The sequence below is a fragment of the Biomphalaria glabrata genome, chromosome 2, assembly GCF_947242115.1.
Source record: "Biomphalaria glabrata chromosome 2, xgBioGlab47.1, whole genome shotgun sequence".
Taxonomy (NCBI): domain Eukaryota; kingdom Metazoa; phylum Mollusca; class Gastropoda; family Planorbidae; genus Biomphalaria; species Biomphalaria glabrata.
The window spans coordinates 52,614,850-52,629,828 of record NC_074712.1 but is presented as its reverse complement, the minus strand read 5'-3'; the positions used below and the strand labels follow the sequence as shown (position 1 = coordinate 52,629,828).

At 31.2% G+C, this 14,979-nt stretch overlaps 1 protein-coding gene across 1 annotated transcript in view; it reads left to right on the top strand.

The window, feature by feature from the left end:
* LOC106054077 (uncharacterized) overlaps positions 1–14,979 on the top strand; it is a 64,112-nt gene that overhangs the window by 40,772 nt on the left and 8,361 nt on the right. The window contains exons 36-53 of the mRNA XM_056021360.1: positions 1,377–1,616; positions 2,602–2,834; positions 3,281–3,391; positions 4,085–4,191; positions 4,295–4,342; positions 5,427–5,530; positions 5,628–5,855; positions 6,446–6,616; positions 6,749–6,909; positions 7,127–7,309; positions 8,426–8,573; positions 9,711–9,840; positions 10,568–10,678; positions 11,186–11,382; positions 11,550–11,667; positions 13,004–13,245; positions 13,841–14,003; positions 14,281–14,522. Of these exons, the coding sequence (XP_055877335.1) occupies positions 1,377–1,616; positions 2,602–2,834; positions 3,281–3,391; positions 4,085–4,191; positions 4,295–4,342; positions 5,427–5,530; positions 5,628–5,855; positions 6,446–6,616; positions 6,749–6,909; positions 7,127–7,309; positions 8,426–8,573; positions 9,711–9,840; positions 10,568–10,678; positions 11,186–11,382; positions 11,550–11,667; positions 13,004–13,245; positions 13,841–14,003; positions 14,281–14,522 (2,937 nt within the window). The remainder of the gene's footprint in view (positions 1–1,376; positions 1,617–2,601; positions 2,835–3,280; positions 3,392–4,084; positions 4,192–4,294; positions 4,343–5,426; positions 5,531–5,627; positions 5,856–6,445; positions 6,617–6,748; positions 6,910–7,126; positions 7,310–8,425; positions 8,574–9,710; positions 9,841–10,567; positions 10,679–11,185; positions 11,383–11,549; positions 11,668–13,003; positions 13,246–13,840; positions 14,004–14,280; positions 14,523–14,979) is intronic.

The window sequence follows — 14,979 nt, the reverse complement described above, 5'->3', positions numbered from 1 at the left end:
AGTCATGTAGGTATCCGGCTCCGGCTCCGGCCGAATATCTAATTGTACTATCCGGTTATATCCGGCTCCGGCCGGATATCAAAAGTACTATCCGGTGCACCCCTAGTTTATAAGTATCCTATTCTGCACTGTCTAGTGCTTTATAATGCAACGTCCCTCCTATTTGTAGTGTAGCTTTCTAATGTAGCCTATATATTCTCTTTAGACTTCTTTGCATTCTTTTACTTGATCTTATCTTATCTTATCTTATATAATACAGACGTTACTTCAAAAAAGAAGATGATTACGTCCTACGCCTCATGCATTTAGTCATGCATATTTACCAATGACTTAAATTCTGCCAAGTCACTGGTTTTCCTGGCTAGCTCAGGCAACCCATTCCATGCTCTAATAGCACTAGGGAAGAAGGAGTATTTGTACAAATTTGTCCTAGCATATGGGACGAGGAATGTGCCTTTATCTTTGTGTCTTTCAGAGTATTTTATTAAATTTTGTTTTTGTATTTGAAGATTATGGTTCAGTGTTTTATGTATGATTGCTACTTTACTTTTGAGCCTTCTGTCCTGAAGGCTTTCTAAATTTAGTGATTTTACTAAAGGTGTTACTCTAGTCAAATGTGAATATTCGTTTGTTATGAATCTCACTGCTCTATTTTGTGTCTGTTCCAGTTTCTTAATGTTTTCTTGAGTTGAGGGGTCCCAAACGGAGGATGCATATTCTATTATTGGCCTAACCAAGGTTAAATAACATTTTAGTTTTATGTTCTTATTTGATTTATAGAAATTTCTTTTAATAAATCCTAATGCTTTGTTTGATTTTTTTGTAGTTTCTTCAATATGTGGATTCCATGACAGTTTTTCATTTATTATAACACCTAGGTATTTTGCGTTTTTAGTCTGTGTTACTGGTTTGCCATGAATAAGATAAGTGGAATTAATTTGTTTTAGTTTTTTTGTTACTCTTAACAACTGACATTTTTTCTGGGTGGAAAGTTATTCTCCAATTGATTCCCATTTCTGTAATTCATCTAATTCTCTTTGTAAAATATCTGTGTCTTGTGTTGTTTTTATTGTTCTATATATTATGCAATCGTCTGCAAATAATCTGACTTTTGTTCCTGAACTAATACAATTTGGTAAATCATTTATGTAAATTAAAAATAGTAGTGGACCCAAGACTGTTCCTTGAGGTACACCTGAGTTCACTGTTATCGGTGTTGATTTAGAGCCATTTATTATAGTTAATTGAAAAAGAAAAGAGGCTTTGCAAAACAAAGTCACCTGTAGTAACCAAATTGTATGGTCATTTCAGGTGTGTTATTAAGGCTGTAAAATAAAAAGCAATATATTTCCAAATAAATACATCTCTATCAACAGTTTGCTAATATAGTGGAGAATGTAACCAATGCATGGGAGAATGTCTTTCGTGTTATTAAAAAAATGACCAACCCCAGTGGCCATTATGAGACCAAAAAAGAAAAATACACAATGACACTGCAAAAAATAGCACCACAAAGAAGTAATTTAACAGATGTATTTAACCTGACAGACCCTAAATTAACCCTTGGTTTTACTTTCAATGGCATTAATACTGTGGAAAAGGAACTACAAATCAAGGTAAGATAAGTCATTTCATTTAGAATAGATACATATGAAAATAAAGTCATGATGATTAAACTTTTTTCAAAGCATAGCAGTATTCTTTTACACAGAACCTAATTAATGTCATGTATTCAAATTACTTGTACTAACACATTTTTAAAAAATTATATTTTGTTCAACTTTAAAGGAAGGAATATTAAACAAAATAGATATATGCATCTAAAAGCTTCATTAAGCTGGCATTAAAACAGATAATGTAAATCATGTTTTGTAACCTAGTGCTGAAACAAATTAAATAATTATATCAAGTAGACACTGTAGTACTTACTGATGATGATAGAATATAGACAGGGACACAAATCACAGACCTCTGACAGGCAACAATGCCAAAGAGTATAGCAGGGTCTAAGCAAACACATTTCTCCACCCCATGTGGTACTTGCCTCACTCGAAGCCAGTCCCCATGCCAATCAATTAAAATGTTAGTATCAACTAAAGTGTAGATTTATTTTGCTTAAAGTACAACCAAAGTTCCCCTTTTAGACCTTGTGGATTAGAGGGCAGATGATGTAAAGATCATCTGTTTCTGTGGCGCACAGTTCAAGAGGGTGCTATATGGCCAGCACACGACCAACCCCCTTTACTTTTCCCCAACTAATGTCAAGTGCCCATTACAGCTGGATGGTTTCATATGTGCCCTAAAGATCCTGAAATAAAAAATCCCAGTCTTACAGGTTTAGAAGCCAAGCGCTTTACCACTTGACCACCGCACCTCCTTTATATTAAGTACCTTTAGTAAAATTACAATTGCACATTGAAATGACTTTTGCAAGTTCTATTTCCACAGTCTAATTTATTAATAAAATGTACTATGCTTATTTGAAAGGAAAAGTAGAAGAGGGTAAATAAAATGCAGACGGATATGAGAAAAATTGTAGTTGACAGATTTAATCTGATTTTCCCTCTCACATCCTTTATTTTTACTTTTTTTTTTCTACAGGTTGTGAAAACAGTTAATATCTACACACATGGCTTGAATGCTCAACATATTAATACTGATATACTTATTGGGTCTATTGAACAAGATAATGGAAATAAAATTAATATAACAAACCCAACAATTAGTTTTAAATCTAATAAGACTAATTGCTCATTTGCAAAAGAATCATTGTTTCAAAATAAATTTAATGAAAATGATGCATCTCATTTGTTTTATCACAAGTTCTTTTACAAGTAAGCAAAAAAAAAACAACTTTTGAAACAAATGTAGCCTAATAGAAACATTCAATAATCTTATTTTTTTCCCCCCTCTTAATGACATTGTCATCTACTTATCCTTCATTTGAATCCTGCTTCCTCTTCCAAATCCCAAACTTTTTAAACTGTAAAATTTCTTTTTTCCTAAGTTAACAAAACCTTTAAATTAACAGTTATTGTTTTTATATATAATTGTTTCCTTTTTTTTGTAATTGACAAAGTTAAGTAAAAAATTGCTTAAGTATTTGCTATTTCATCCTATATTGAATAGTAATTGTTTCTTGAATTCTTTGTACAAATGTTAGAGAGAAGATAAAACACTTGTAATTTAAATGAGTCTTGAGCAAAAAAACAACAACTATAAGTAGAATATTTCTTCAGACTAAAATAAAATTGTCATGACTTTTTTTGTTTATCTACAGTGCAACATTTTTACATTTCTGCATCAAAATACTTCCCACAAATCCTTTTCTGGCATACAAATTGTTTTTCAAGATGGATGTGCAACCTACTGATTTAGTTTATGATGTCAGGTAATAAAAAATGCAAAAGATACAATTATTAATTGATTTCAAACTATTTAAATTAAAGACAGTGACTAAATATTGAATATGCAAGAAATGTGCTTCTACTATTTCTAAAAAAAACAGGAATAATTTGTTGACTTCCCCCTGTATAGCTTTAGGCTTACCAAAAATTTAGATAGGCTCCTGATTGTGTGCTTGGTGCACTATCCTTTTATTCACTATAATTTCATGTCTATTAAGATCTGATATATTTATTCAGACTCACCAGAAAAACTGATAGGTCTAGTAAGACCTGGTCTCATTACAAGTTTAATTTATTACAACTAAAGAAACAAGTTGACAAAGAAAATGTACTGATGAAAACCAAGTTGAATCAGGCCCTACCCAGCCTTCTAATATTCTGACTGAAATCAGTTTGCCAGATTGGGCTTCTTCATATAAGTTGAAAATGAGCTAGTGCTTATTTTGGATTACAAAAAAAAATTCCAATAGATCCCCTTCATACATACATTTATAAAATTTCTTTGTATCTGCTGAATAAACAAATTAAGGCTAGTACAACTTTTAAAGGAAAATTATCATATTAACTAACTGTAAATCATTTTATTCTATGGTTTTTGCAAATTTAAAAAAAAAATAGAAATTCCTTTTTAGTATTTGTGATTATGACCTAAAGTTAAATAAACAATTTTTGTTTAGCAAAACTGTAACCAGCGAGTCTTTTAGTTCATGTGAAGGGGTTTGCTTTGAACCAGGACAATTTAAAAAGTCAGGAACAATATATATTGGACTTCAACCATTTCTAGGTAATAACTGCAACAATATTTGATTTAGTTATTGTGTACACATTTTTCAATTCACTTTTATTTTTATTTCATTTATTTAATTATGGAAACATGTGTTCTTTAGATTCCAATGCAATAGTGAGCCAAAAGTATCTGAGAAGAAAACGGGAAGGTAAATATAATAGTGTCATTGAGGTCATACATTTTTTTAGTTTGATGGTGGTATGTAATTGAATTATTGATTACAATAGAAAGAATCCAATTTAATATTTAAACAAATGTTTTAATCTAATTAAAGATAATATTCTTTAATTGAAAACTTACAGTTCTCAGAGTTGTTTCTTTAGATTTCTACTGGCAATCAAAAACAATTTTTAAAAGCAGACATTACATTACAATACACATAAAAGCATTTACCTTCAAAAATGGAATAAAAAATAATACACTAATATTCACATATTAAATTACTCAGAAATATGTATGCTAATTACACATTGGTTGCCTGGTTGCATTACATTATAGTTGTTGACTAATATGATTTACCTATTAAATCCTGTTTTACAAAATGTTTATATATCTGGGCATATAATATGCATATTTAGGTTTATGAGAAGACCATTAGTATGTTGCAACTGGAAACACATTTTTTTTAAACTTTTCGGTTACATTCATTGGTCTAATACCAAAATATTGTAACTATATGTTATAGAATACAAAATAGATGTTCTCACTTTTGATTGCTGCATTTCTTCAACCCCTATAAGTAGTATAAAGAAAAGAATGAAACATATTTTATCTTGTTTCTTAAATGTTGCATCTTTGTAAAAACATTTTGTATATTTAGTTTTAAAAACAAAGATGTTTGCTTCCAAAAGAACCAAAGTACAACTATATCTTTTAAAAAATATTACTTATGAACTATTTCTATAAGTCCCATAATATTTATTTATGTATTAGCCTACTTAATTTGGTGGCATTTGGAAATGTATTTTGATATTTAAGAAAGTATAGGACACACCTCTTTTACATGTCAAAAAGAAGGTCTGTCCATAACAGGTTTCATCAGCTCCTTTTGGGGAAAATTTTATGGTATAAAGTGTCCCTTTGGGGCAGGGACTGTAACATAACCTATTTCCTCTTCTAATGTTGCCTCAAAACTAGTCACATGCAATTAATTCTATTAAAAGCAAATAGAGACAGACATATTTCAATTTGCTTACTTACTAATAACTGTGTAACTTTTATGTTTTAACTAGCTATCAACAATAATTTAGAAGCTCCATACTATTTTGAAATTGTTTCTGCTGCTTGCTTTTCATGGGACCATGCGCTAAAAGACTGGGAACCAAACAAATGCAGGGTATTGAAATTAATAAGACTTCTACAAAGTAGACCATAATCTTTTTGTTTTGTTGTTTTGTAATGCATTTTAATTTATAAATGATTTTTTTTTACAGCTATCAAATTTAACCACAAATGTTGTCTGTACATGTGATAGCGGATCAGAAGTAGTCAGTGGCATGTCTTTCAATGTATTCCCAAACACAATACACTTTGCTACAGTCTTCAGTAAATTTGACATCAAAGGTCAAGGTCTTGTTCTTGGTGTACTGATTAGTCTCTATTTACTATTTACTTGTATTGCATTATGGGCACACTATATGGATAGAAAGGCAATGTTTCAGGTAATTTTTTTTAAAAACTTAATCTGTCAAAAAATAAATAAATGACAATTAAACACTATTTTTAATTTTTATTTAAACTATTTTGGGACAAATAATTTTATTTTTTGTTAGCATTTTACTTTATATTTTACCAGCAAAGTAGGAAATTCAACATACTGTGTCTTGCCTAGCATTTTCAGGCAAAGTAGAAAATATCTAAGCAGTGTATAAAGCATTCTATAGATTAATAACTGCATGTACTAATTCAGGCGAAAATAAAATGTCCAAATTAGAAAGATATCTTTAATAACCCAACCACTAATGAAAAAAAAATTTTTTTAAAATCTCATTACTCGAATTACATTGTTGTTGTTTTTTTGTCTTTTAAAATGAATGCAAATGTAAAGGTAATCCCATTTCCATACTTGTCTTAAGAAGCCTCACCCACTTAAGTTTATCTTTCTTTCACCATATTTTCTTTACTTTCTTCTCTCAATAGCCTTTGTACCTTAGTACTGATACTGTTCTGACTCAAGAATGTCTGCAAAAATGATATTATAATTTTGTTAATGACATTGATTGTAAATTTATTAGCTCTAAATTTCTTCTAGTGGGGAGTGTTTCCACTCTCAGACAACTATGCCTATGATGACTACTTTTACTTGATCACTGTCCACACTGGACTTAGGAAATCAGCTGGAACTACTTCCAATGTCAGCTTTGATTTATCAGGAGAACATGGTGATACAGGAATACGGAGATTGTCTGATGGTGTTAAAAAAGTAAGTATATAGTACATATAGTAATAGTATATAGTAAATATCAAGTGTATAAGAAAGAATATTAATGAAGGGAAGTTATAATTTGTTAACCTTATTTTGTGTTGTATAACTCATTTCTAAAATATATTCTAGGGATTCCCTACCGCAAGTGTATATCACTTTGTAATGGCTTGTCCTACTTCACTTGGGGAGTTACAATGTTTAAAAATTTGGCATGACAGCACTGGCAAAGGAAGTAACTCTACTTGGTACTTAAACAGGATAGATGTGGTAGATCTACACACTGGAAAAATGTAAATATTTTTAATTTAGTTAATTATAGATTTGGTTGTTGTTGTTTTTTTTGCAAGCAAAAATGGTAAAGAACATACACGCTTTCTGTTGTTTTTTTTAAAACATGCTGCTGTATTTGAGAGTTTAATAAACACTAAATGCATTTTATGTGTATAAGACTCAAATTGAACATACATAGGCTCCATTATGAAAGGGTGCCCTTCTTTGTTTTGTTAGCTTCTATTTTATCTGTGATGAATGGCTAGCTGCTGAATATGGCATTGAGAAAACAATCTTAGTCTCTGACATTGAAGACTTGGAGAAACTAAAAAATGTGTTTTTCACAAATACAAAAGAACACATCACTGATGACCACATGTGGCTTTCTCTCTTCATTAGACCACAGAGGAGCAATTTCAGGTAGGTTCACAAAATATTTTACTTCAAATGTAATGTAATATTTCAAAGACTTTTCTTTTTTTTTATACTTATAATGATATAAAATTTAAGAATTATGTTCATATTCTAAGCTGCATATTAAATGTACATTAATCAAACTTCCAGAAGACGAAAAGCATCAGACTAAAATAGTGGAGGATTAAAAGGCAAAAATATGATAAATAAATTTGATACTAAATATAAAGTTGTGCAAAGTGCTAATATAATGTTGTCTTAGATCCTTAGAAAAAATATTGAAAATTAATATCTAAAAAAAATATTTTTTTTCCATTTTTTTCTATTTTTGTCAACTGTCCTTCTCCATTCCTCTCTGTCCTTAGCCTTAGTTAGAACCTCATTCAATGACCTTAGTTAGAACCTCATTCAATGGCACGTCCATTCTTTTATGTTGTCCACCCATCGCTTTCTCTGTCTGCCTCTTCTTCTTTTTCCTGGTACTGTTACTGTTGGCTATAGATTTTTAGCTTGCATTTTTTTACTATAGTTTGCAGGTCATCATGGTGTCCAATTGCTGCAGTAACCCTGTCTCTAATCTCTTGGTTTGTGATGCAGTCTTTGAATATGATACCTAGGATCCTTCTGTGGCATCTCAATTCCATTGCTTGGATACTCCTCTCTAGATCTGCAGTCAGCATCCAAGACTCACAAGCATATAAAAATGTGGCCTTGACCAGGGAGCGCATCAGTCTGATTTTGGTGCCAAGGGCTAAGCCTTTGTCTTTCCATATTATTTTAAGTTTTGAAAGGGCTGCTGTGGACTGTAATTTGGGCCAGTAGTTCTGGTTTCGTTCCCTCATCTGAGACAATAGCTCTGAGGTATTTGAAGCTGCTAACTCTGGTCAGCTTTTCACCTCCAATACTGATTCCTCTTTAAAAGCCTGTTGGCTATTGGTCTAATTATGACCATTTTGGTTTAAACAAATTAAAATCTCTACAAATTATATATATATATATGTATTTCTTAGTATGCATGCATTTCTTTTTTATGTTATTCATCTATAATTTAAACTTTGTTTTGAAATATTAACATATCATTTTTTTTTACCTAAAAAATAATTTAACAACAATATTTAACAGTCGTGTTGAAAGAGCTTTGTGCTGTTTGGCATTTCTGCTATTGTCCATGATTACCAGTGCTATGTTTTACAAAGACATTCCTGGCATCGACAGAAAACAAACAAAAGCAGATTTGGAACTGGGGATTATTCGAGTCACTTATGATCAGGTATATTTATATTTTGAGTTAGATCTGAGAAAAATATAAGAAATTGTAAGTCTTTTTGACTGATTGAACCATTCACATGTCTGTTACTATCTTTTGAAATTGACATAAATTTCTTCTCAGTGGCTATGTAGACATCTTACAAAATTTGTTTTGTTGTTTTCTGATTTCATCTGGTATTACTATTACAAATTCTTTGGCCCTTATCATCATCCACCTAGCTGAAACCTTCAAAAGGTAGAAATAGAAAAATGTTAACAGGGACCTATTACAAATAGAGATTCTGGGATTAGATGACCTAACTGACCTCCCTAAAGCCTAATTTCTCAGGTCAAATTGTGACATTGTTAAATTGTAATTAAAATAAGTCATAGTAGAGTTTACAAGGCATGAAAGAAAGAAATTGTGTGAACAATGACCAGAAGAGACTGTTGGAGCAAAGATTTGAACAGTCAGTCTGTCACAATGTAGAACTTTAGGAGTCTTCATATAACTTTTATGAAGGCATGTTGTTTTGTTGAGTCTATAAGTAACAAAAGTAAATAATTTAACTTTATTAAATGAATTTGTAACATGAAGGTATATTTGAAAATTTTGTAATTATTGCACCCAAGTGTGGAGTAATTGGTGTTGAATAGACATTGATTCAAGTGTTGTAACTGATTGGATTTTTTAACATTTCATTCTCTAAGCATTATTGTTATTCTTCTTCTTCATTATTCATTGCACCCATCATTAATCTTCAGAATCAAAGACATTATCATTCTTCATCATAAAACATTTATATTTAGATTTATTGAGTCTGCCACATTTAGTGTATCAGTTACTGTTCTTAACTTCTGACAAGTTATTGGATTACACATTACTTGCATATGCCTACAGAATAATATATATCAAATCATGTATTGACATCAGAACAAGCTATTATAGCCCAAAGCAAAAGGAACCATTGTCCCTTAAAAATATTTTTTTAGTTGCTCTAAATCTAAAATTACATTAATTGCAACATTTTCAAGTTGAAAATATATATAGATCTAGCTATTAATAATAATTGACAATGAACATCAACAATAGAATAAAACATTTTAAAACATTTAAAATATATTTGTTAACAGAAAGATTATAACACATATTTCACAGCTCTTTCACTCACTAGTTTCAGCAGTTATTACAGCTGTACCCATGATTTTCATCATGATGGTATTTAGAAAAGCAAGACCAAGAAAGAAAGCTGTAGGATGTTTATGTATCAATGAAGTAAAAGAAGCAGGTATTTTGCTTTGCTTATTTTGATGTGAATCTATGAATTTAAAAAACAGTTTCCCTTTCAGACCTTGTAATCTATAGGTCAGATAATGTTAAGGTTATCTCTGTTTCTTTGGCCAATGGTTAATGAGCAGGGTATCATGTGGCCTGCACAACCACCAAAGGCCTTTACTTTCCCCAACTTAAGTCAGGTACCCATTAGAGTTGGATGGACTCATAGGCATGGGAAATGTACCCTACAAAAAGGAATAATAATAATTATAATTCTTTAATTACTGATTTGTCCTTATCGTAATTTTAAATGGACTCTTATTATTTTCTTTTTTTAAAATAGGCCTATTTGCTTAGTGGCCTGCACAAGCTCAGACCTTGCAATCTATAGGGCTGTAGATGTTTCTTTGACCAACAATTAACAAAACCAGGTGTCATGTGTCCAGCACAACAACCAATCTCCTTTACTTTCCCCTACTAAAATCGGGTACCCGTTAGAGTTGGGTGGACCCAAGTAAAGTTCCCCTTTCAGACCTTGCGATCTATACGGCAGATGATGTTATGGTCATCTGAATAAAAGTAATTAAAATAAATTATACTTTGACTTCAAATCTAGTGAAAATTTTTAAAGAGCTAATCTAGTTTAGTAATTAACCAACATTTAATTATTTTATTAATTTTGTTGATGAGTCCTTTGTCAGAGTAGCCTTTTACTTTTATTTATTTATTAAAATCTCCAGATCTAAAAGATGAATATGTGGAAAAAAAGAATGAAAAAAGTTGGTTGCCTTGGATGGCCAAGCTGGAGAGTCAGTTAGAGGCATTGGAAAAACTTTTGCTTTTAAAACCAAGTATTTATAAACTTAGATAATTTTAAGAAACTACTTATCATTTTTATCTATCTTTTGCTAACAGTTATTTTCTGACACTACCAGAAAAAAAAGAACAATTTTTTAAAATTATTCTGACACTACCAGAAAAAAAGAACAATTTTTTAAAATGATTTTATTATTGTCTAATTTGTCTTGAATGCATGTAGCATGCAGAGAATAATATGAATGCTTTTCTTCTTTTGCGCATATGCATAATGGTGTCTGAAAGAAGGCTTCTGTTCTACCATTAGCTTAACTTGTCAGCTTGACAGCCAAACAAGATATGCGATTTTATGAATCAAATTGAACAAGAGGAGTTCAATCCTAAATGTCTAACTGTTTACAAATGTTATATTAAATCAGGGCTATGCAGTGTTTTGAATTTTTTTAAATAGATATTTAAAGTTATGTTAGTTTTCAATACACATCATTTGCTTTTTACTATTAGAATGTCTTCAGTTGTATTTTTTTATAAATTGTTTACAGCATCAGACAATATGCAAGGCACCTGGCCACATTCATTAAGATACATTGCTTGGGCAATATTGTTTTTAGCTATCATCATCAGTAGCCTTTTTGTCCTGCTCTACAGTATGGAATGGGGCAAAGATGTTACAGAAACTTGGATGTCAACTTTTTTCCTAACGTTCCTACAGTCTTTATTGATAGTAGACCCTGTCAAGGTAATGCATTAGTAGCTCAGAGGGATACTGTTAGCATAAGTACCAGATTGAATGTCAACTTAATATTTTAATACAAGTTCAATAGAAAACCATAGACAAAGAAGAAAATATTTTTTATCATTTACATATTTTTAAAATGTGGCTGATTGTAGTTTATTCTGTTGAAGGTGGTAGTCATTTCTGTCATTGTCTCACTTTTGCTGCGCAAGGCAAAAATAAAACAAGTTGATCAATTGGATCTTGACTTCATTGCCAAAGTCAACAAACAATATGGAGTGAAAGAAAGTAAGTTAAATAATTTTAATAAGATAAATACAATTGTAAGCATTTTGTCTTCAACCTAACTTACTTAATACAATCTTTTCAATTAGCAAAGGGACACAATCACACTTTTTTTTTTAGGATACTTCTTCATTTAATTCCTTGTTAATGTAACAGTTCTAACCTCAGTAATGATCCATTTTCAGGTTTAAGTTTGCCCATTTTGCCTTTTCCAATGCTAACATTGCCCTGTAATGTTCTGGTCTGGCAGTATTAATCTTTGCAGTCCACCAATGGACCTAGAGTTGACATTGGCAACTTATGATGTTAGTCTGAAGCTTATTTGCTTTAGTTTTGGTAATTGTTCGTCGTAGAGTCTGTATGGTAACTCAATAGGCATTTGTGTTTGCTGATATTTTCTTTTTCAAGAAAGTATGAAAAGGAATAAAAAGCTTACTTAGTCATTCATGCCTTTCTATCAGACTTGGATCACTATTGTCACAGGGGCTCTTTCAAACATGCCACTAGCAATAATCACATTGTCTTACCTGGAAAGAATTTTTTCAACTGGCTGTTGAGGTTACTTGCAGATATTTTACAGAGAATGGGGATTTGTCATTTTACAGATAGCAAATCTGTCAACACTGTTACATGCTTTTGCAAAGTTGACAATGCTATGTTTTAAAGGTTATTGCTCTATGACTGATTTGATTGCTCATGAGTTATAGGAAGCCTGCCAGCCTAGAGAATTTTTAAAGGGAAAGGTCAACTTAGAAATCTTGTCATTGTTATGATTTGGCCACAAGCAGCAGATTGGTGTTATTAAGTGGAACTGAAAGTCTTCTTCCTAAATTTTTCTTGTTTAAGCACCAGCTGCTGGCCTTTGTCCCTTCTCCTATTAGTGCCATTGGCTCTGTGGTAACTTGGAGTAAAATCAGTCTCTTAAAGTATGTTAAATGAGATGTGGAAAAGATTTGTAGAGTTTATCTTTAAATTATTAGACTTATCTGGCTCTCAGTTCATTGTGACTAGCCTTTCCATCATTTTTTTTTAAATTTTAACTAGTCTATGTCAACACTGATCATTATTCTTGTATTTTGTGTATGTTTGTTTGGGCAACTAAATCATATGCTGTGGCATTATAATTTCATGTGGGTAGATGTACCTGAGCCTTATCTTCAGGATTCTGTGATTTATTTCCCATTCTATGCTACCTAATTTGTTTTTTACTTTTATAATCTTTGGATTCCTTCATATTATGTATGTACTGGTAATTAGAAAATAAATATTGGAAATCCATTTGATGTTATTTCAACTTTCATTGTGCTTTGACAACTAATCCACTATTTTTGAATTTTAGGATTTTCTCAGCTGGACATATCCTATGCACCTCCTTTGTCTAAATCTGAACTCAAAGCTGCTAAACTGCGACGCAAGATTCATATCATGATAGATAGACTGATCAGGGAGTTTATCATTCATTTTATGTATCTGCTTATTGTAAGCAGTCTCTGTCATGCAAATCGCAGCTCTCAAGATTATAATATGTACAGGGCCATTTTTCAGCAAGTAGTAAATGGTTCTAATTCTAGATTTTTAGAAGTAAGTCAAATAGTTATTTCATTCTTCACAATTATTTATAATGTTAGTATGGTGTTGTTATTGTTTTTAGTGTTGTTGTATTTGTATACTCTTTCAATACAACAGCAACATAATCAGATTCGTTATGTTATACACTGAAGGGACAAAGCTTTAAGCTGATTTAATTTAATTTAATTTTTAAAAATTTGATCCACATAGTATTTGAAAAAAAAAAACACAAAACCCTCTATACCTTCTTCAAATACGCTTTTGTGTCAACCATTTGAACTTATTTACAAATGAACTGGTCAAGATCTTAACTTGAAGATTTGCTCCGAATCTAAAATGCAAATTTTTTTTTACCCTGATTGTTTTGGTGTTTAATGTTGTTTCTTTCGTCAAACATTCTGTCCTCATTCACTGATCACAAGTGTCAGTCCAATATCTAACTTCTAGTAAAATGTGAGCAGCTGTATTTACCCAAGAAAGCTATTTTATTACAGATGATACTGAACTAGATTACCTATTATGCATTTTATAAGTAGCCTTCATTGTTTTAATATAATGCTATCATATTTTGCTGTTCTGATATATATTTTTTTCCCCCAACATTTAGATAAATTCATCTGCATATTTATTTCAATGGATACCAAGAAATCTTACACCATGGCTTTTTCCAGTCACTAAATTACCCAGTGCAGATAAAAATCATTTTACTAAAGTGAATGATTTGTATCGTCTAGGTACACCAAGATTAAGGCAAATACGTATGATGAAAGGTAAAATAATGGCTAATTAAAAACTTTTTTACACAGGCTTCTTAACGTTGATCATAGGAAATGTCAAATGCTTAAAACAATTTTTATAGATGAAAATTCTTGTCAACACTGTATGACTCAATGCAAGACATTGACAAAAGATCTACTGTTTTATACCCTGTATGAAACTGATCAATAGTGAAGTAATCCTGGCTTTTAGTATTTGATGGCACACATTGATATAATTATTCTGATGTTTAAATTTCTGTTTTTGATATTGTCTTATCTATTTGAACAGAGCAGTGTTCTTTACAGAGGATCAAAGTGAAAGATTGTGTGTATGGGTATACATTGAGAGGAGAGGAAACTGGTGATTTTTATCCAGGATGGACAAAAGAGTTTTCTCAAGAAGGGTCAGAGGATGTCAGAAAGGCTTGGACTTATACCTCAGCTCAAGACATTTGGGGTCTACCAATAGCTGGAGAGTATGGACTGTATGGTGGAGGAGGATACATAGCTCAAATGTTCTTAAGGGATCATGTAAGACCTTTTTTAATCTAATCTTTTTTTTTTTTTTACAACTATTAAAATTATCTTTATTTATAGTATATCCTTTTTTCTTTTTTTATATATTGTTAAGTTAAAGAAAATTAGTTTATTGTCACAGATAAAATAGTCACCTCATTGTACTTTATTTGTAAATACATAGCGTAAAAGTGTAAATAGTGACCATGAGCCCAGAAGTAAGGTCATATGAGAGATCAAGAGTTAACTAAGTTTTTCTAATCAGTCATTGTAGCAAGTTAACTTCTAGTCAGTTGTTCATTATATTTGGATTTATTTTATGTAAATTAACAGCATATTATATCAATGTTTGCAAATAGTTCCTGTAGTTGTTGTTAGTTCAGTCTCTGGACTGTTATGCTGCATTTGAATGATATGCCTACTAGTCATACCTAACTCATGTTCACTATTTCAACTTTCACACTATGAGTTC